The 20,955-nt window shown below is 54.1% G+C and overlaps 1 protein-coding gene across 1 annotated transcript in view; it reads right to left on the reverse strand.

Annotated features, from left to right (window-relative positions):
- Window positions 1–3,765: 3,765 nt before the first annotated feature.
- LOC143958881 (neuronal acetylcholine receptor subunit alpha-10-like) overlaps window positions 3,766–20,955 on the reverse strand; it is an 83,899-nt gene continuing 66,709 nt past the window's right edge. Inside the window, exons 4-5 of the mRNA XM_077467864.1 lie at window positions 6,398–6,930; window positions 3,766–5,183 (exon numbers count right to left, since the gene is read on the reverse strand). Coding sequence (XP_077323990.1) covers window positions 4,561–5,183; window positions 6,398–6,930 — 1,156 coding nt within the window. The 3' untranslated portion in view covers window positions 3,766–4,560. The remainder of the gene's footprint in view (window positions 5,184–6,397; window positions 6,931–20,955) is intronic.

The raw sequence follows: 20,955 nt of genomic DNA on the forward strand, positions 1-20,955 counted from the left end.
TTGTGGCAAAGGAGATGCCAACCAATGCCTCGGGGTTTGCCGGGTCTCCGGGACTATAGTGAATGTTTTTTTTAGCGACAGTCTTTTGGGGACAATTGTGATTTGCTCAGATCAGAAGATTTGTAGATTTAATTCCTCAACATCTGTAGAATTCATATCTGATGGTTTATAAATAACTGGATTGCTGTCCAATATACAGTAGGTCAACCAGATCAACCAGGTAGATGACCCTGTATTCAGCCAGACCTTTTAAAAATATGGAGGGGCAATTCAAGTACACTGTGGTAATCTGACCATGGATCACCCAAGTGGAATTTGATTACGCTGTATACCCTATCTGTGATTCTGACCTATATACCCTATCTGTGATTCTGACCTATATACCCTATCTGTGATTCTGACCTATATACCCTATCTGTGATTCTGACCTATATACCCTATCTGTGATTCTGACCTATATACCCTATCTTTGATGCTGACCTATATACCCTATCTGTGATTCTGAACTATATACCCTATCTGTGATTCTGATCTATATACCCTATCTGTGATTCTGGGCTATATACTCTATCTGTGATGCTGACCTATATACCCTATCTGTGATGCTGACCTATATACCCTATCTGTGATTCTGACCTATATACCCTATCTGTGATTCTGACCTATATACCCTATCTGTGATGCTGACCTATATACCCTATCTGTGATGCTGGGCTATATACCCTATCTGTGATGCTGACCTATATACCCTATCTGTGATGTTGGGCTATATACCCTATCTGTGATTCTGACCTATATACCCTATCTGTGATGCTGGGCTATATACCCTATCTGTGATGCTGGGCTATATACCCTATCTGTGATGCTGGGCTATATACCCTATCTATGATGCTGACCTGTATACCCTATCTGTGATTCTGAACTATATACCCTATATTCTCTATATGTAATGCTGGGCTGTATGCCCTATCTGTGATGCTGGGCTATATGCCCTATCTGTGATGGCGACCTATAAACTCCATCTGTGATGCTGGGCTGTATACCCTATCTGTGATGCTGACCTATATACCCTATCTGTGATGCTGACCTATATACCCTATCTGTGATGCTGACCTATATACCCTATCTGTGATTCTGAACTATATACCCTATCTGTGATTCTGAACTATATACCCTATCTGTGATGCTGGGCTATAAACCCTATCTGTGATGCTGGGCTATATACCCTATCTATGATGCTGACCTGTATACCCTATCTGTGATTCTGAACTATATACCCTATATTCTCTATCTGTAATGCTGGGCTGTATGCCCTATCTGTGATGCTGGGCTATATGCCCTATCTGTGATGGCGACCTATAAACTCCATCTGTGATGCTGGGCTGTATACCCTATCTGTGATGCTGACCTATATACCCTATCTGTGATGCTGACCTATATACCCTATCTGTGATGCTGACCTATATACCCTATCTGTGATTCTGAACTATATACCCTATCTGTGATTCTGAACTATATACCCTATCTGTGATGCTGGGCTATATACCCTATCTGTGATGCTGGGCTATATACCCTATCTGTGATGCTGGGCTATATACCCTATCTATGATGCTGACCTGTATACCCTATCTGTGATTCTGAACTATATACCCTATATTCTCTATCTGTAATGCTGGGCTGTATGCCCTATCTGTGATGCTGGGCTATATGCCCTATCTGTGATGGCGACCTATAAACTCCATCTGTGATGCTGGGCTGTATACCCTATCTGTGATGCTGACCTATATACCCTATCTGTGATGCTGACCTATATACCCTATCTGTGATGCTGACCTATATACCCTATCTGTGATGCTGACCTATATACCCTATCTGTGATTCTGAACTATATACCCTATCTGTGATTCTGAACTATATACCCTATCTGTGATGCTGGGCTATATACCCTATCTGTGATGCTGGGCTATATACCCTATCTGTGATGCTGGGCTATATACCCTATCTGTGATGCTGGGCTATATACCCTATCTGTGATGCTGACCTATATACCCTATCTGTGATGCTGACCTATATACCCTATCTGTGATGCTGGGCTATATACCCTATCTGTGATTCTGACCTATATACCCTATCTGTGATGCTGGGCTATATACCCTATCTGCGATGCCGGTCTGTATGCCCTATCTGCGATGCTGACCTATATGCCCCATCTGTGATGCTGGGCTGCATACCCTGTCCTGTGATGCTGGGCTGTATAACCTGTCCTGTGATGCTGGGCTGTATAACCTGTCATGTGATGCTGGGCTGTATACTCCTGACACTATGGGTAGAATACAGGGAATGGATTGGGTGGATTCTATAAGAGGTGGGGATTATGAGACATAGGAGGGGTCAACAAGGAAGGGCGGGGTCTGCCCCATCCTAAAACTTCACCAGTCGCCACTAGGTTAGTAGGATACCAGCCGGCTGCACCATACAGAGTGTGTCCTGGTGTGGGGGATACCGGCCGGCTGCACCATACAGAGTGTGTCCTGGTGTGGGGGATACCGGCCGGCTGCACCATACAGAGTGTGTCCTGGTGTCGGGGATACCGGCCAGCTGCACCATACAGAGTGTGATCTGGTGTGGGGGATACCGGCCGGCTGCACCATACAGAGTGTGTCCTGGTGTCGGGGATACCGGCCAGCTGCACCATACAGAGTGTGATCTGGTGTGGGGGATACCGGCCGGCTGCACCATACAGAGTGTGTCCTGGTGTCGGGGATACCGGCCAGCTGCACCATACAGAGTGTGATCTGGTGTGGGGGATACCGGCCGGCTGCACCATACAGAGTGTGTCCTGGTGTGGGGGATACCGGCCGGCTGCACCATACAGAGTGTGTCCTGGTGTGGGGGATACTGGCCGGCTGCACCATACAGAGTGTGTCCTGGTGTGGGGGATACTGGCCGGCTGCACCATACAGAGTGTGTCCTGGTGTGGGGGATACTGGCCGGCTGCACCATGCAGAGTGTGTCCTGGTGTGGGGGATACCGGCCGGCTGCACCATACAGAGTGTGTCCTGGTGTGGGGGATACCGGCCGGCTGCACCATACAGAGTGTCCTGGTGTGGGGGATACTGGCCGGCTGCACCATACAGAGTGTGTCCTGGTGTGGGGGATACTGGCCGGCTGCACCATACAGAGTGTGTCCTGGTGTGGGGGATACTGGCCGGCTGCACCATGCAGAGTGTGTCCTGGTGTGGGGGATACCGGCCGGCTGCACCATACAGAGTGTGTCCTGGTGTGGGGGATACCGGCCGGCTGCACCATACAGAGTGTCCTGGTGTGGGGGATACTGGCCGGCTGCACCATACAGAGTGTGTCCTGGTGTGGGGGATACTGGCCGGCTGCACCATGCAGAGTGTGTCCTGGTGTGGGGGATACTGGCCGGCTGCACCATACAGAGTGTGTCCTGGTGTGGGGGATACTGGCCGGCTGCACCATACAGAGTGTAATCTGGTGTGGGGGATACCGGCCGGCTGCACCATACAGAGTGTGTCCTGGTGTGGGGGATACTGGCTGGCTGCACCATTCATTACTATATTAAATGATTCCTTGGCTATTGCTGGGCCTACCTAAAGTGGAGACGGGTATAAGAACCGGATCAGGAAGGCATTGCCAGATCAGAAGATTCAGGAACCTCCTCCGAGTTCCGAAGGGCCACATATGGATCACAAATAATAGAAGTCACCAGAAATGATGGACAATCGAAATACATTGTGAGGATTGGGGTGGCAGTATGTTTATTATTATAGTTCTTGTCTAGCACATTGATGGTCCACCATGGATCTGGAACCAGCAGAAGTTCTCCACCGTTGGGTACTTACCCCCCATCACCCTCTATATCGGACACCTAGGAGCTGCCAAAGTCAAGAGCTTACCCTCAGGTAAGTCAATTGAAGACCACTGTGAGTTGGGGCCCTAGGCCTCCTCCATCGGGGGGCCCTTCAGATGGCTTTGCCCATGATGAGCACGCTCATGAAGAAGACCATGATGAAGAACACTGTGAGTTGGGGCCCTAGACCTCCTCCATCGGGGCCCTTCAGATGGCTTTGCCCATGATGAGCACGCTCATGAAGAAGACCATGATGAAGAACACTGTGAGTTGGGGCCCTAGGCCTCCTTCATCGGGGCCCTTCAGATGGCTTTGCCCATGATGATCACGCTCATGAAGAAGACCATGATGAAGAACACTGTGAGTTGGGGCCCTAGGCCTCCTCCATCGGGGGGCCCTTCAGATGGCTTTGCCCATGATGAGCACGCTCATGAAGAAGACCATGATGAAGAACACTGTGAGTTGGGGCCCTAGGCCTCCTCCATCGGGGGGCCCTTCAGATGGCTTTGCCCATGATGAGCATGCTCATGAAGAAGACCATGATGAAGAACACTGTGAGTTGGGGCCCTAGGCCTCCTCCATCGGGGCCCTTCAGATGGCTTTGCCCATGATGATCACGCTCATGAAGAAGACCATGATGAAGAACACTGTGAGTTGGGGCCCTAGGCCTCCTCCATCGGGGCCCTTCAGATGGCTTTGCCCATGATGAGCATGCTCATGAAGAAGACCATGATGAAGAACACCCACATGAAGAAACGGTCCATCACCTTTGCCACCTTCTTCCACTCACCAGTCCGTTTCTGAGTGGCCCTTTGTTCCCGGAAGCAGTTGGTCATGTACTCAATGTTTTTAAGCAGGCGTTCATTATGGCACAGACAATGAATTTTTGAGCACTCTTGGTCTCCGCACCCCGTCCCGGACCTGCGGGGATCAGAGCCTTGGTATTTACCCCCTGGCTCTTTCCAGGCTTTATGGCCATCTTGGCATCCCCAGTCCATCTCCTCCTTCACCGTCTTGGCGTTGGAAGTGCTGTCTGGACCGCTCTTCAGTACCGCCGGCGGCTCCTCCCGTTTGGCTTGCCCATTCATGGCCTGTCCTTGGGGTGGTCTCTCCGGCTCGGTTGGCGGCCTCTTGCAGCTCTCACCCACCTCGTAGACAAAGAATATCCGCGACATATACTGCAAGATGAACTTCTTGGCCCACTTGGGGACGGGCTTGGCCTCTGGGCCGCAGTGATGGATGTTCATGATGAAGATGGTGAGGGCGGTGGAGGCCGTGATCATGGTCATCGTGGCAATGTAATACTTTCCTGCCATGAGAGAAGAGACTTCAGTATATGGAGGTTATCACCGTATATCACGAACCAATGTCCACCAGCCGTACCCTGAGAGAGAATCACCTGTGTACTTACCTGTCTAGGGAAGTAGAGCGCGGGGTGTGTCCCCCACTGGGCTCTTCTGGAGGAACGTAATGGCCCAATGGGAGGAGCTCCAGCGCCCAGTTGGGGAAATGCTATCCGCCACTCCCGGGCCTCTGCGCTTCACCAGTCACCTACCGGCAGGTAAGTACACAAGTTATTCTATTATAGAGTACAGCTGGTGACAGGGTCACTTCATAGATCCACCCCAAACTGGGGGAAATCATATCCAATAAATACACAACCCGACCAATCAGAAAGTTCCTTCAAATGACCTGGAAGTGAGTTCACCCTCCCGAAATTCCAGACGCCCCCCATCCTTTATCAGAACTGCCCCACCTTCCATCACTAGAGGGGCATCCATGGGCTCCAGACAGGGGCCTTCACCTAGGCTGAGATAATAGCCCCATTACTACACCCCATATAACCCCACATCTCCTCTCCTAACTACACCCCCATATAACCCCACATCTCCTCTCTTAATTACACCCCCATATAACCCCACATCTCCTCTCCTAACTACACCCCCATATAACCCCACATCTCCTCTCCTAACTACACCCCCATATAACCCCACATCTCCTCTCCTAACTACACCCCATATAACCCCACATCTCCTCTACTGAATACACCCCATATAACCCCACATCTCCTCTCCTAAATACACCCCATATAACCCCACATCTCCTCTCCAAACTACACCCCATATAACCCCACATCTCCTCTCCTAAATACACCCCAATATAATCCTAAACCCCATTCCATACCCCCTCACGGTGATGGATTACATTACGGTCCCCTCAAGGTATAACTACAACTCCCAGCATAACATAGCAGCCAGAATATACTTCACAGAGTGATGGGTCATGTTAGGTCACCCATGGGTAGAACTACACCTCCTAGCATGCCCCACCACAGAGAAGAGAAGAGAAGAGAAGAGAAGAGAAGAGAGAACAGAGAGAGAGAAGAGAAGAGAGAAGAGAGAAGAGAGAAGAGAAGAGAGAAGAGAAGAGAGAAGAGAAGAGAAGTACATGGACATATTGGTAATGCTGATAAATGGAAAATAAGTTGTAGGTCCCGATGGCGTCGCCTCTTCCTACACTCACCGATTAGTGGCACATTTTCGGAGGGTGGCATACTTTCCGCCACCAGCAGCTGGAATACAGTGAGAGCCAGGAGGACAGTGACACCCAATGACACCTTCTCCCCAGAGTCTGCCGGCAGATAAAAGCCCAGAGGAGCCAGGAAGGAGATCATCACACAGGGCAGGAGGAGGTTGAAGATGTAAAAGGAGGCCCTCCTCTTCAGCATCAGGGTGTAGGTGACATCGGGGTACGGCTCAGAACAGCAGCCATAGGTGATGACATTTTTCTTGGCTGGCATCCCCAGAACCTCCCATTCCACATTCTCCACAAAGTCGGTCAGATCGCCCGTGTCCAGGTGGTTGAGGATATCGATCTGGTTACCGTTGTAGGTCCAGGAACCAAAGGTCAGGCGACATTGCTGTCCATCGAATGGGAAGAAGGAGACGTCCACTTTGCAGGAGCTCTTGGTGATGGCCGGTGAGTCCCACATAATCTGACCATCGTACCGAATCACAACATTGGTCTCCATGGATCCCGTGAACTGGTCGTCAGCGCTGGAGGGGAAAAAGATGGAAATGAGAAACGTATAAAGGAAAGAAGAAGCAGAAAATGCAGGTAAATTGTTGTCATTGACCTTCTATAGTTTACAAAGAAGCCCAAATGGTCCCATTCAGTTGGTCATCAGTAGATACAGTGGTGTGAAAAAGTGTTTGCCCCCTTCCTCATTTCCTGTTCCTTTGCATGTTTGTCACACTTAAGTGTTTCGGAACATCAAACCAATTTAAACAATAGTCAAGGACAACACAAGTAAACACAAAATGCAATTTGTAAATGAAGGTGTTTATTATTAAAGGTGAAAAAAAAATCCAAACCATCATGGCCCTGTGTGAAAAAGTGATTGCCCCCCTTGTTAAAACATACTATAACTGTGGTTGTCCACACCTGAGTTCAATTTCTCTAGCCACACCCAGGCCTGATTATTGCCACACCTGTTCACAATCAAGGCATCACTTAAATAGGAGCTGCTTGACACAGTAAGGTCCACCAGAAGATCCTTAAAAGCTACACATCATGCCGAGACCCAAAGAAATTCAGGAACAATTGAGAAAGAAAGTAATTGAGATCTATCAGTCTGGAAAGGGTTATAAAGCCATTTCCAAAGCTTTGGGAATCCAGCGAACCACAGTGAGAGCCATTATCCACAAATGGCGAAGACATGGAACAGTGGTGAACCTTCCCAGGAGTGGCCGCCGCCCAAAATTACCCCAAGAGCGCAGCGACGACTCATCCAAGAGGTCTCAAAAGACCCCACAACAACGGCCAAGGAACTGCAGGCCTCACTTGCCTCAGTTAAGGTCAGCGTTCATGCCTCCACCATCAGGAAAAGACTGGGCAAAAATGGCCTGCATGGCAGAGTTCCAAGGAGAAAACCACTGCTGAGCAAAAAGAACATCAAAGCTCGTCTCAATTTCTCCACAACACATCTTGATGATCCCCAAGACTTTTGGGACAACATTCTGTGGAGCGATGAGACAAAAGTGGAACTCTTTGGAAGGTGTGTGTCCAAGTATATCTGGCGTAGAAGGAACACTGCATTTCATAAAAAGAACATTATACCAACAGTAAAATATGGTGGTGGTAGTGTGATGGTCTGGGGCTGTTTTGCTGCTTCAGGACCTGGAAGACTTGCCGTCAGAGGCGGCTCTAGGATTTGTGAGGCCTTAGGCGAAACTTACACATGAGGCCCCAATCACGCCCATAATGGGGAAAAATTCAAGCAATAAAAATGGCTGCAAAAAGATGCACCGATCTAGCAAACAGTTCATCTGCACCACTTCCAGGGCACTCTCCTCACCCATCAGACACATGCAGCCATTAAAACATCTGGGCCCACCAAGGTGGCAACCCCTCTAAGAATTTCCTGTGTCTTGGGAAATGGGGAGGGTTGTCACTGAGCCATTCCACATCCGCAGAGGAAGTAGAGTGGGGGGATCCCAGCACAGTGCAGGGGGAGCAAGAGAGGGGAAGGGAGACAGAGAGGAGGGTGAGAGAGGGGAGGGGGGAGCGAGAGATTGTGAGAGATAGGGGAGGGAAAGATAGAGAGGGGGAGGGGAGAAAGGACATTGTGAGTGAGAGGGAGAGGGGTGACCGAGAGGGAGGCAGAGAGGGGGTAGATAAAGATGCACAAAAGGGGAGAGAGAGGTGGAAAGAGGAAGGGAGGAGAGAGGGAGGAGAGGGAGGGAAGGAGAGGGAAGGAAGGGGGAAGGAAGGGGGAAGGAAGGGGGAAGAAAGGGGAAAGGAAGGGGGAAGAAAGAGGAAGGAAGATAGAGAGGGAAGGAAGGGAGAGAGGGAAGGAAGGGAGGAGAGGGGAGGGAAGGAAGGAGGAGAGAGGGAAGGAGAGAGGGAGGGAAGGAAGGGAGAAGAGAGGAAGGGAGAAGAAAGGGAGGGAAGGAAGGAGGAGGAGAGGGAAGGAGAGAGGGAGGGAAGGAAGGGAGAAGAGAGGGAGGGAAGGAAGGGAGGAGAGAGGGAAGGAGAGAGGGAGGGAAGGAAGGGAGAAGAGAGGGAGGGAAGGAAGGGAGAAGATAGGGAGGGAAGGAAGGTAGAAGAAAGGGAGGGAAGGAAGGGAAGAGAGAGAGGGAGGAAGGGAGAAGAGAGAGAGGGAAGGAAGGAGAAGAAAGAGGGAGGGAAGGGAGAAGAAAGAGGGAGGGAAGGAGGGGAAAGAGGGGAGGGGAGAGAGGGAGGGAAGAGAGGGGAGGAAGAGAGGGAGGGAAGGGAGGGGAGGGGAGAGAGGGAGGGAAGGGAGGGGAGGGGAGGGGAGAGAGGAGGAAGGGAGGGGAGGGGAGAGAGGGAGGGAGGGGAGAGAGGAGGGAAGGAAGGGAGGGGAGAGAGGGAGGGTAGGAAGGGAGGGGAGATAGGGAGGGAGAGAGGGAGGGAAGGAAGGTATGGGAGAGAGGGAAGGAAGGGAGGGAGGGGAGAGAGGGAAGGGAGGGAGGGGAGAGAGGGAGGGAGGGAAGGAAGGGAGAGAGAGGGAGGGTAGGAAGGGAGGGAGATAGGGAGGGAGAGAGGGAGGGAAGGAAGGTATGGGAGAGAGGGAAGGGAGGGAGGGGAGAGAGGGAAGGGAGGGAGGGAAGGAAGGGAGGGGAGAGAGGGAGGGAAGGAAGGGAGGGAGAGAGAGGGAAGGGAGAGGGAGGGAAGGAAGGGAGAGAGAGGAAAGGAAGGAAGGCAGAGAGGGAGGGAAGGAAGTGAGATAGAGAGGGAAGGAAGGGAGATAGAGAGGGAAGGAAGGGAGATAGAGAGGGAAGGAAGTGAGATAGAGAGGGAAGGAAGGGAGAAGAGAAGGAGGGAAGGGAGGGGAGAGAGGGAGGAAGTGGAGGGGGAGAGGGAAGCGGAGGGAGAGAGGGAAGCAAGGGAGAGAGGGAAGCAAGGGAGAGGGGAGGAAGGGAGAGAGGGAGGAAGGGAGAGAGGGAGGGAGGGAGAGAGGGAGGGAGGAAGGGAAGGGGGGATAGAGGGAACGGAGAGAGGGAGGAGGGGAGAGAGGAAGGGAGGGAGGGAGAGAGGAAGGGGGAAGGGGGGATAGAGGGAAGGGAAGAGGGGGGGAAGGGAGAGAGGGGGAAGGGAGAGAGGGGAAGGAGAGAGGGGGGAAGGAGAGAGGGGGGAAGGGAGGGAGGGGAGGGAAGGGAGGGAAGGGGAGAGAAGGGAGAGAAGGGAGAGAAGGGAGAGAAGGGAGGGAAGGGAGGGGAGGGAAGGGAGGGAAGGGAGAGAAGGGAGGGAAGGGAGGGAATGGAGAGAAGGAGGGAATGGAGAGAAGGGAGGGAGAGAGAAAGGGGTGGGAAGGGGTGTGAGAGAGAGAGAGAGGGGGGAGGGAGAGGGGGGTAGGAGGGAGAGGGGGGTAAGAGAGAGAGGGGGGAGGGAGAGAGGGGGTAAGAGGGGCGGGGGTAAGAGAGAGAGAGGGGGAGGTGAAGAAAGAGAGGGTGAGGGAAAGGGGGAGAGAGAGATCTAGAGATCTGTCCCTGTCTGCAGTCCCTGGGGGGAAAAGAGCAGGGAGGAGCTGTAGAGTGCTGGGGGGTGGGGACCGGGAGAGTGCTGGGGGGTGGGGACCGGAGAGTGCTGGGGGGTGGGGACCGGAGAGTGCTGGGGGTGGGGGCTGGAGAGTGCTGGGGGCCAGAGAGTGCTGGGGGTGGAGAGTGCTGGGGGTGGAAGGTGGAGAGTGATGGGGGCAAGAGAGAGAAGTAGGGGGTGTAGGGTGGAGAGTGCTGGGGGCCAGATAGTGCTAAGGGTGGGGGGTGGAGAGTGCTGGGGGGGAGCTTGAGAGGGGAAGCAGAAAGAATTGGAGAGCAGGGGGTGCTGGCGAAATGGGGGTGGAGCCAGGGAGGACAAGAATTGGCTGGAGAGCAGGAGGGGCGGAGCCAGGGAGCAAAGGGAGGGGCTAAAGTGCAGGAGGCATGGAGAAAGGGAGTACAAGAAGGGGCGGAGCCAGGGAGCACAAAGGGGGCTGGAGAGCAGGAGGGGCGGGCCAGGGAGCGCACGGAGGGGCGGAGCCAGGGAGCGCACGGAGGGGCGGAGCCAGGGAGCGCACGGAGGGGCCGGAGAGAACGGGGATGCAGAAAAAGTTAGATAGGAGGAGTGGTGGGGAGACTGCACATAGATAGTGGAATTGATTTTTCCATATTCCTTCATGCAACCGCTGAATGATCACCTCTCCTCCCTGCAGACATTCAGCGGCTGTATGGATTAATATGTAAAAATCAATTCCACTATCTATGTGCAGTCTCCCCACCGCTCCTCCTATTCAGGCACACAGGGAAGGCTGCACGGCACGGGCACTCACCTTTGCTCTGGTCGGCAGCATAAGGCCGCGTACACACGCGGGGACTGTTCGCCCAACTTTGTCCGCTGAACAGTGTTTCGGCGGACAGTCCGCTCGTGTGTGGGCTTTCAGCGGACAGTTTCAGCGAACAGTCCGCTGAACAAGGTTTTTCGGAAATTCCGAAAAACTGTCCGCTGAAACTTGGTTTGAGCGGACAGTCCCCTCGTGTGTAGGCTTGTTCGACAAACTAAGTTCCGCGCATGCTCAGAAAGGATTTACACGCCGAAAGTTATAATGCAGTGTATAGGACGTCGTATTTTTCATCCCGTCGTACGTGCCGTTCACGTCATCGCGTGCGGTTTCAGCAAACTGTTCGTTCGTCGTGTGTGGCCATGTCCGTCCATGCTAATTTTGAGCGGACTGTTTGCTGAAACTGTTTGACGGACAAAGTTGAGCGAACAGTCCGCGCGTGTGTACGCGGCCTAAGAGTTCCTCCCTCTTCACACTCATGGTGGGACTATCCAGCTGGGTAGTTTTTCAGAAACACCCCGCTCCGACTCCAGAACCAAATAGGAGGCAGGTGCGGAGGAGAGGTCTGGTGAGCGGCACAAGAGAGAAGCTCAAGTGAGGGTCCCACATGGACATGCCGCCCTCATGCCGTCTGTCATCCAGCCGCTGCACCACCTAGAGGACTCTACTGTTCCGCTCCCCGCACTTGCTGCCACCAGATTATTTACAGGCAAATTACTCGATTGCGAGGCCCTTAAGACTGCGGGGCCTTAGGCAATCGCCTAATTTGCCTAATTAGAGAGCCGCCTCTGCTTGCCGTGATAAAAGGAACTATGAATTCTGCTGTCTACCAAGAGATCCTGAAGGAGAATGTCCGACCATCTGTTCGTGTACTCAAGCTGAAACGAACTTGGGTTCTGCAGCAGGACAATGATCCTAAACACACCAGCAAGTCCACCACCGAATGGCTGAAGAAAAACAAAATGAAGACTTTGGAGTGGCCTAGCCAAAGTCCTGACCTGAATCCTATTGAGATGTTGTGGTATGACCTTTAAAAAGGCCGTTCATGCTCGAAAACCCTCTAATGTAACTGAATTAGGACAATTCTGCAAAGATGAGTGGGCCAAAATTCCTCCAGGACGCTGTAAAAGCCTCATTGCACGTTATCGCAAACGCTTGGTTGCAGTTGTTGCTGCTAAGGGTGGCCCAACCAGTTATTAGGTTTAGGGGGCAATCACTTTTTCACACAGGGCCATGATGGTTTGGATTTTTTTTCACCTTTAATAATAAACACCTTCATTTACAAATTGCATTTTGTGTTTACTTGTGTTGTCCTTGACTATTGTTTAAAATTGGTTTGATGTTCCGAAACACTTAAGTGTGACAAACATGCAAAGGAACAGGAAATGAGGAAGGGGGCAAACACTTTTTCACACCACTGTAGTTGTTGGCACAAACAAACCCCCCAAGACCTCTGGCATGGAGAAGACCTGCCGGCATTCATGTGGTGGAGCGGTCAGGTTGGCTTTTCTGATTTCTCTTATGGCCAGCGATGATTGGACACAGGAAAAGATCACCTTATGGTCAGGACCACCATAGAAGGTAAGTGCAGGGACTAAAGAAAACTTACCTCTGTGGCACTATTCACAAGTTATGTCGCTGAATGACTCGTCCTCCAGGCAGGACACCCGCTGGCCACGGATCAGTTCCGGTTCTTGGAAGTGGACTTTGTAGTTCCCACAGAAGTCTATAGAACTGGGCTACGCCAATCACACAAAGTGCGGAACAGGGACCGCCATGGTACAGATGGAGGTGCCCAGTGTCCGGTATCAAAGTGTCTAGTAGGGATGAGCTTGGCATTTCAGTTGAACGTATGCTCGACTTGAACACCGGCTGGTCGCCCGTTCGGCAAAGCCGGAACTCTGTGGGCCGTTCGCGACCAAATTCGCGTGGCGCTCGCGGCCCACAATGCATTGCACCATCGCAGTGTATTGCTGGCTCACGATTGGCCAAGCATGCACTGTGACCCCGCATGCTTGGCCAATCACAGCGCCGGCAGCGAGGAGAGCCATGATTGGCCACAGGCAGGACACCCAGCTGGCCAGGGATCATTTCCGGTTCTTGGAAGTGGGCTTTGCGGTTCCCACGGACGTCTCTATAGGACTGGGCTACGCCAATCACACAAAGTGCGGAACAGGGACCGCCATGGTACAGATGGAGGTGCCCAGTGTCCGGTATCCAAGTGTCTAGTACAGTGCCTGGCAAAAGTATTCATACCCCCTGACATTCCCCACATTTTGTTACAACCAAAAACCATAAATGTATTTTATTGGGATTTTATGTGATGGACCAACACAAAGTGTCACATAATTGTGAAGTGGAAGGAAAATGATAAATGATACAAATAAATATGTGAAAAGTGTGGGGGAGGGGCATTTGTATTGCGCCCCCCGGAGTCAATACTTTGTAGAACCCCCTTTCTCTACAAGTCTTTTTGGGGGTGTCTCTACCTGCTTTGCACATCTAGAGAGGACATTTCTGCCCATTCTTCTTCTTTGTAAAATATCTCAAGCTCTGTCAGATTGGATGGAGAGCGTCTGTGATCAGCAATTTCCAAGTCTGGCCACAGATTCTCAATGGGATTTAGGTCTGGACTGTGACTGGGCCATTCTAACACATGAATATGCTTTGATGTAAACCATTCCATTGTAGCTCTGGCTGGATGTTTCGGGTCGTTGTCCTGCTGGAAGGGGAACCTCCGCCCCGGTCTCAAGTCTTCTGCCGACTCTAACAGGTTTTCTTCTAAGATTGTCCTGTATTTGTCTCCATCCATCTTCCCATCAACTCTGACCAGCTTCCCTGTCCCTGCTGAAGAAAACCATCCCCACCACATGATGCTGCCACCACCATGTCTCACGGTGGGGATGGTGTGTTTGGGGGATGGGCGGTGTTAGTTTCCCCCACACATAGCGTTTTGCTTTTAGACCATAAAGTAGTATTTTGGTCTCCTCTGACCAGATCACCTTCTTCCACATGTTTGCTGCCCCCTCCCCCACATGGCTTCTCACAAACTACAAACAGGACTTCTTATGACTTTCTTTCTCCAATGTCTTTCTTCTTGTCACTCTTCCATAAAGGGCAGATTTGTGGAGAGACGACTAATAGTTGTCCTGTGGACAGATTCTCCCCCCTGAGCTGTGGATCTCTGCAGCTCCTCCAGAGTTACCATGGACCTCTTGGCTCTTCTCTGATGAATGCTCTCCTTGCCCGGCCCGGTCAGTTTAGGTGGACGGCCGTGTCTTGGTAGGTTTGCGGTTGTGCCCATACTCTTTCCATTTTCCGATGATGGATTGAACAGAGCTCCGTGAGATGGTCAAAGCTTGGGAGATTTTATTATCACCCAACCCTGCTTTATACTTCTCCACAACTTTATCTCTGACCTGCCTGGTGTGTTCCTTGGCCTTCATGATGCTGTTTGTTCACTAAGGTTCTCTAATAAACCTGAAGAAGAAGCAGGCGGCTCACCTCCCCAATGGCAGCTACACAGTTTGGGAGAGACACAGGTCATATTTCCTCCCCTACAGCAGATTCCACAGTCTGGGTGTGGAGGAGCCCGGCCTCCCGCCCCAATGGTTAGCCGGAGCGGATGATGTGGACTCCCCAGCAGAAGTGCTGGCAACAGGGCAGAGTGCTACCAACCTCTGCCCAGCACCGGCAACAGCTACAGAGTTCCAGGGAGACGGGCAGTCGGCCCCTCACCCCGCGACAAGCGGATGTAGTGAAGCTTCTACTCCCAGCTGAATCACTGGCAACAGGGAGGAGCGCCGCTGGCCTTTACTGGAGATGGGATTCCTGGGGTAGAGGATGGCACTTCAGTCTCCACTGACCCAACCCCAGAAGAAGGTCCGGCATCGGGACGGGAGGATGTCAGCCTTGCTCTGCAAACACTGGTTCATCTAGTAACAGTGGATGGGACTTCAGTCTCCACCTGTATACCCCGGGGATGGTGAGCGGTCATCCCAGATCCCCAACAGGAGTGAGCCCAGCCGCCCCGTCTTCTCTCCAACCGCTGAAAGGATTCCGGGGGAAGGGCCAGTCCAGGCCTCTCCCCAGAGGCGGGTATGTTCTCCGAGAGAGGCAGAGGTTGGCTGGGTGAGGAATGTTCTGATTGGGACAATTTGGGGTACTGTGTGTGTACCGGCATCGGGGGGCTGGAACTACCGACTTCAGAGTCACCCCATCTGGGGTCTCCCCCTGTGTCAGTCCCCTGATGAAAGGGGAGAGGTGTGACGGGGGTGAAATATGTTCATGTACAGGAAAGGGTTAAATTGCTATTCCCTGGGGGGGGGGGCAGATAGTTTTCCTCCTCCATGCCCCTTCTTATTTAGGTGTGACCCCTTACAGGCGGGATCCCCGGAGCAGAGAATGATCCCCACAGCAGATGATTAATACAAGCCCCCCTCCCCCCCATGTGTCTGTAATTTGGTCCCGGGGCTCGGAGAGTCACCTCTGCTGAAGAACCTGAGCCGACGCACACGGCAGCTGTACCTGAGATTGTGTTACACCTTCCCGAGCGAGCAAATCCCTGCACAGCCCGTGGCCTGAAATGTCATGTGTGACCCCCCCCCCCCCCGGGAGCGTGGCCTGAAATGTCATGTGATCCCCCCCCGGAGCGTGGCCTGAAATGTCATGTGTGACCCCCCCGGAGCGTGGCCTGAAATGTCATGTGACCCCCCGGAGCGTGACCTGAAATGTCATGTGTGACCCCCCCAGGAGTGTGGCCTGAAATGTCATGTGTGACCCCCCCGGAGCGTGGCCTGAAATGTCATGTGACCCCCCAGGAGCGTGGCCTGAAATGTCATGTGTGACCCCCCCGGAGCGTGACCTGAAATGTCATGTGTGACCCCCCCCCAGGAGCGTGACCTGAAATGTCATGTGTGACCCCCCCCAGGAGCATGGCCTGAAATGTCATGTGTGACCCCCCAGAGCGTGACCTGAAATGTCATGTGTGACCCCCCCAGGAGCATGGCCTGAAATGTCATGTGTGACCCCCCCCAGGAGCGTGGCCTGAAATGTCATGTGTGACCCCCCCAGGAGCGTGGCCTGAAATGTCATGTGTGACCCCCCCAGGAGCATGGCCTGAAATGTCATGTGTGACCCCCCAGAGCGTGACCTGAAATGTCATGTGTGACCCCCCCAGGAGCATGGCCTGAAATGTCATGTGTGACCCCCCAGAGCGTGACCTGAAATGTCATGTGTGACCCCCCCGGAGCGTGGCCTGAAATGTCATGTGACCCCCCCGGAGCGTGACCTGAAATGTCATTTGTGACCCCCGGAGCGTGACCTGAAATGTCATGTGTGACCCCCCCCAGGAGCGTGGCCTGAAATGTCATGTGTGACCCCCCCCGGAGCGTGGCCTGAAATGTCATGTGTGACCCCCCCCAGGAGCATGGCCTGAAATGTCATGTGTGACCCCCCAGAGCGTGACCTGAAATGTCATGTGTGACCCCCCCAGGAGCATGGCCTGAAATGTCATGTGTGACCCCCCAGAGCGTGACCTGAAATGTCATGTGTGACCCCCCCCGGAGCGTGGCCTGAAATGTCATGTGACCCCCCCCAGGAGCGTGGCCCGAAATGTCATGTGTGACCCCCCCAGGAGTGTGGCCTGAAATGTCATGTGACCCCCCCCAGGAGCGTGGCCTGAAATGTCATGTGTGACCCCCCGGAGCGTGGCCTGAAATGTCATGTGTGACCCCCCGGAGCGTGGCCTGAAATGTCATGTGTGACCCCCCCAGGAGCGTGGCCTGAAATGTCATGTGTGACCCCCCCCCAGGAGCATGGCCTGAAATGTCATGTGTGACCCCCCAGAGCGTGACCTGAAATGTCATGTGTGACCCCCCCCGGAGCGTGGCCTGAAATGTCATGTGACCCCCCCCAGGAGCGTGGCCCGAAATGTCATGTGTGACCCCCCCAGGAGTGTGGCCTGAAATGTCATGTGTGACCCCCCCAGGAGCGTGGCCTGAAATGTCATGTGTGACCCCCCCAGGAGCGTGGCCTGAAATGTCATGTGACCCCCCCAGGAGTGTGGCCTGAAATGTCATGTGACCCCCCCCAGGAGCGTGGCCTGAAATGTCATGTGTGACCCCCCCGGAGCGTGGCCTGAAATGTCATGTGTGACCCCCCCAGGAGTGTGGCCTGAAATGTCATGTGTGACCCCCCCAGGAGCGTGGCCTGAAATGTCATGTGTGACCCCCCCCAGGAGCGTGGCCTGAAATGTCATGTGTGACCCCCCCAGGAGTGTGGCCTGAAATGTCATGTGTGACCCCCCAGGAGCGTGGCCTGAAATGTCATGTGTGACCCCCCCGGAGCGTGGCCTGAAATGTCATGTGTGACCCCCCCCAGGAGCGTGGCCTGAAATGTCATGTGTGACCCCCCCAGGAGTGTGGCCTGAAATGTCATGTGTGACCCCCCCAGGAGCGTGGCCTGAAATGTCATGTGTGACCCCCCCGGAGCGTGGCCTGAAATGTCATGTGTGACCCCCCCAGGAGTGTGGCCTGAAATGTCATGTGTGACCCCCCCAGGAGCGTGGCCTGAAATGTCATGTGTGACCCCCCCCAGGAGCGTGGCCTGAAATGTCATGTGTGACCCCCCCAGGAGTGTGGCCTGAAATGTCATGTGTGACCCCCCCAGGAGCGTGGCCTGAAATGTCATGTGTGACCCCCCCCAGGAGCGTGGCCTGAAATGTCATGTGTGACCCCCCCAGGAGTGTGGCCTGAAATGTCATGTGTGACCCCCCCAGGAGCGTGGCCTGAAATGTCATGTGTGACCCCCCCAGAGGGTGGCCTGAAATGTCATGTGTGACCCCCCCAGGAGTGTGGCCTGAAATGTCATATGTGACCCCCCCGGAGCGTGGCCTGAAATGTCATGTGTGACCCCCCCGGAGCGTGGCCTGAAATGTCATTTGTGACCCCCCCGGAGCGTGACCTGAAATGTCATGTGTGACCCCCCCAGGAGCGTGGCCTGAAATGTCATGTGTGACCCCCCAGGAGCGTGGCCTGAAATGTCATGTGTGACCCCCCTAGGAGCGTGGCCTGAAATGTCATGTGACCCCCCCAGGAGTGTGGCCTGAAATGTCATGTGTGACCCCCCCGGAGCGTGGCCTGAAATGTCATTTGTGACCCCCCGGAGCGTGACCTGAAATGTCATGTGTGACCCCCCCGGAGCGTGACCTGAAATGTCATGTGACCCCCCCAGGAGTGTGGCCTGAAATGTCATGTGTGACCCCCCCGGAGCATGGCCTGAAATGTCATGTGTGACCCCCCCCAGGAGCGTGGCCTGAAATGTCATGTGTGACCCCCCCAGGAGTGTGGCCTGAAATGTCATATGTGACCCCCCTCCCCAGAGCGTGGCCTGAAATGTCATGTGTGACCCCCCCGGAGCGTGGCCTGAAATGTCATGTGTGACCCCCCGGAGCGTGGCCTGAAATGTCATGTGTGACCCCCCCCCAGGAGCGTGGACTGAAATGTCATGTGTGACCCCCCCCGGAGCGTGGCCTGAAATGTCATGTGTGACCCCCCCCGGAGCGTGGCCTGAAATGTCATGTGTGACCCCCCAGGAGCATGGCCTGAAATGTCATGTGTGACCCCCCGGAGCATGGCCTGAAATGTCATATGTGACCCCCCTCCCCCGGAGCGTGACCTGAAAGGTCATGTGTGACCCCCCTCCCCCGGAGCGTGACCTGAAATGTCATGTGTGACCCCCTCAGAGCGTGGCCTGAAATGTCATGTGTGACCCCCTCCCCCGGAGCGTGGCCTGAAATGTCATGTGTGACCCCCCGGAGCGTGGCCTGAAATGTCACGTGTGACCCCCGGAGCGTGGCCTGAAATGTCATTTGTGACCCCCCGGAGCGTGGCCTGAAATGTCATGTGTGACCCCCTCCCCAGGAGCGTGGCCTGAAATGTCATATGTGACCCCCCCGGAGCGTGGCCTGAAATGTCATGTGTGACCCCCTCCCCTAGAGCATGGCCTGAAATGTCATGTGTGACCGCCCGGAGCGTGGCCTGAAATGTCATGTGTGACCCCCCTCCCCCGGAGCGTGACCTGAAATGTCATGTGTGACCCCCCGGAGCGTGGCCTCAAATGTCATGTGTGACCCCCGGAGCATGGCCTGAAATGTCATGTGTGACCCCCCCAGAGCGTGGCCTGAAATGTCATGTGTGACCCCCCCAGAGCGTGGCCTGAAATGTCATATGTGACCCCCCCCAGAGCGTGGCCTGAAATGTCATGTGTGACCCCCCGGAGCGTGGCCTGAAATGTCACGTGTGACCCCCGGAGCGTGGCCTGAAATGTCATTTGTCACCCCCCGGAGCGTGGCCTGAAATGTCATGTGTGACCCCCTCCCCAGGAGCGTGGCCTGAAATGTCATGTGTGACCCCCTCCCCTAGAGCGTGGCCTGAAATGTCATGTGTGACCGCCCGGAGCGTGGCCTGAAATGTCATGTGTGACCCCCCTCCCCCGGAGCGTGACCTGAAATGTCATGTGTGACCCCCCGGAGCGTGGCCTCAAATGTCATGTGTGACCCCCGGAGCATGGCCTGAAATGTCATGTGTGACCCCCCCAGAGCGTGGCCTGAAATGTCATGTGTGACCCCCCCAGAGCGTGGCCTGAAATGTCATATGTGACCCCCCCCAGAGCGTGGCCTGAAATGTTATGTGTGACCCCCTCCCCCGGAGCGTGGCCTGAAATGTCATGTGACCCCCCAGGAGCGTGGCCTGAAATGTCATGTGTGAGCCCCCCTCCCCCGGTGCGTGGCCTGAAATGTCATGTGACCCCCCTACCCCCGAACCATGGCCTGAAATGTCATGTGACCCCCCCTCCCCCCGGACCATGGCCTGAAATGTCATGTGACCCCCCCTCCCCCCGGACCATGGCCTGAAATGTCATGTGTGACCCCCCTCGCCCCCAGAGAGTGGCCTGAAATGTCATATGTGACTCCCCACTGGGGGCATGGCCTGAAATGGGGTTCAGGGGAAACATTAAAGGGGAGGTTCATGGTTTGGTTTTGGTTATTGGCTAATGTTAGGAAGGGTGATGTTGGGGGGAAAAAGCCTCTGACAGCCACAGGCCGACTATGATGTGGTTTAGGTGATCAGTAGGTAGTGGGGATTAGGCTGTAGGTGGCCATTAGAAGTAAAGGTGACCCTTAGTATTATTATTTTCAGCCATTGACCTTCTTCATAACAATGATCTGGGCCACTGTAGATTGCCATCACCAACCCCCCCCATCCACAATGTTCCTGACCTCCCCAACACATCCCCACCCACCCCACCCCACTTTCTTACTCGCCCCAACACCCCCATCCCCCACCACTTCCCAACCTTCCCCAACTCCCCCGCCTCGACCAGGTCCCCACCCGTCCCAGCAACCCCCCTCCACCACATCCCCACCCACCCCATCAACCTCGTTCACCACATACCCACCCACTATGTCCCCACCCACCCCATCAACCCCCTCCAACACGTCTCCACCGACCCCATCAACATCATTCACCACGTCCCCACCTGCCCCATCAACTTCCTTCACAACGTCCCCACCCGCCCCATCAACCTCCTTCACAACGTCCCCACCCGCCCCATCAACCTCCTTCACCACGTCCCCACCCGCCCCATCAACCTCCTTCACCACGTCCCCACCCGCCCCATCAACCTCCTTCACCACGTACCCACCTGCCCCATCAACTTCCTTCACAACGTCCCCACCCGC

This window comes from Lithobates pipiens, unplaced genomic scaffold, assembly GCF_037356315.1.
Source record: "Lithobates pipiens isolate NorthernLeopardFrog02 unplaced genomic scaffold, aLitPip1_a1.2 Scaffold_63, whole genome shotgun sequence".
Taxonomy (NCBI): domain Eukaryota; kingdom Metazoa; phylum Chordata; class Amphibia; order Anura; family Ranidae; genus Lithobates; species Lithobates pipiens.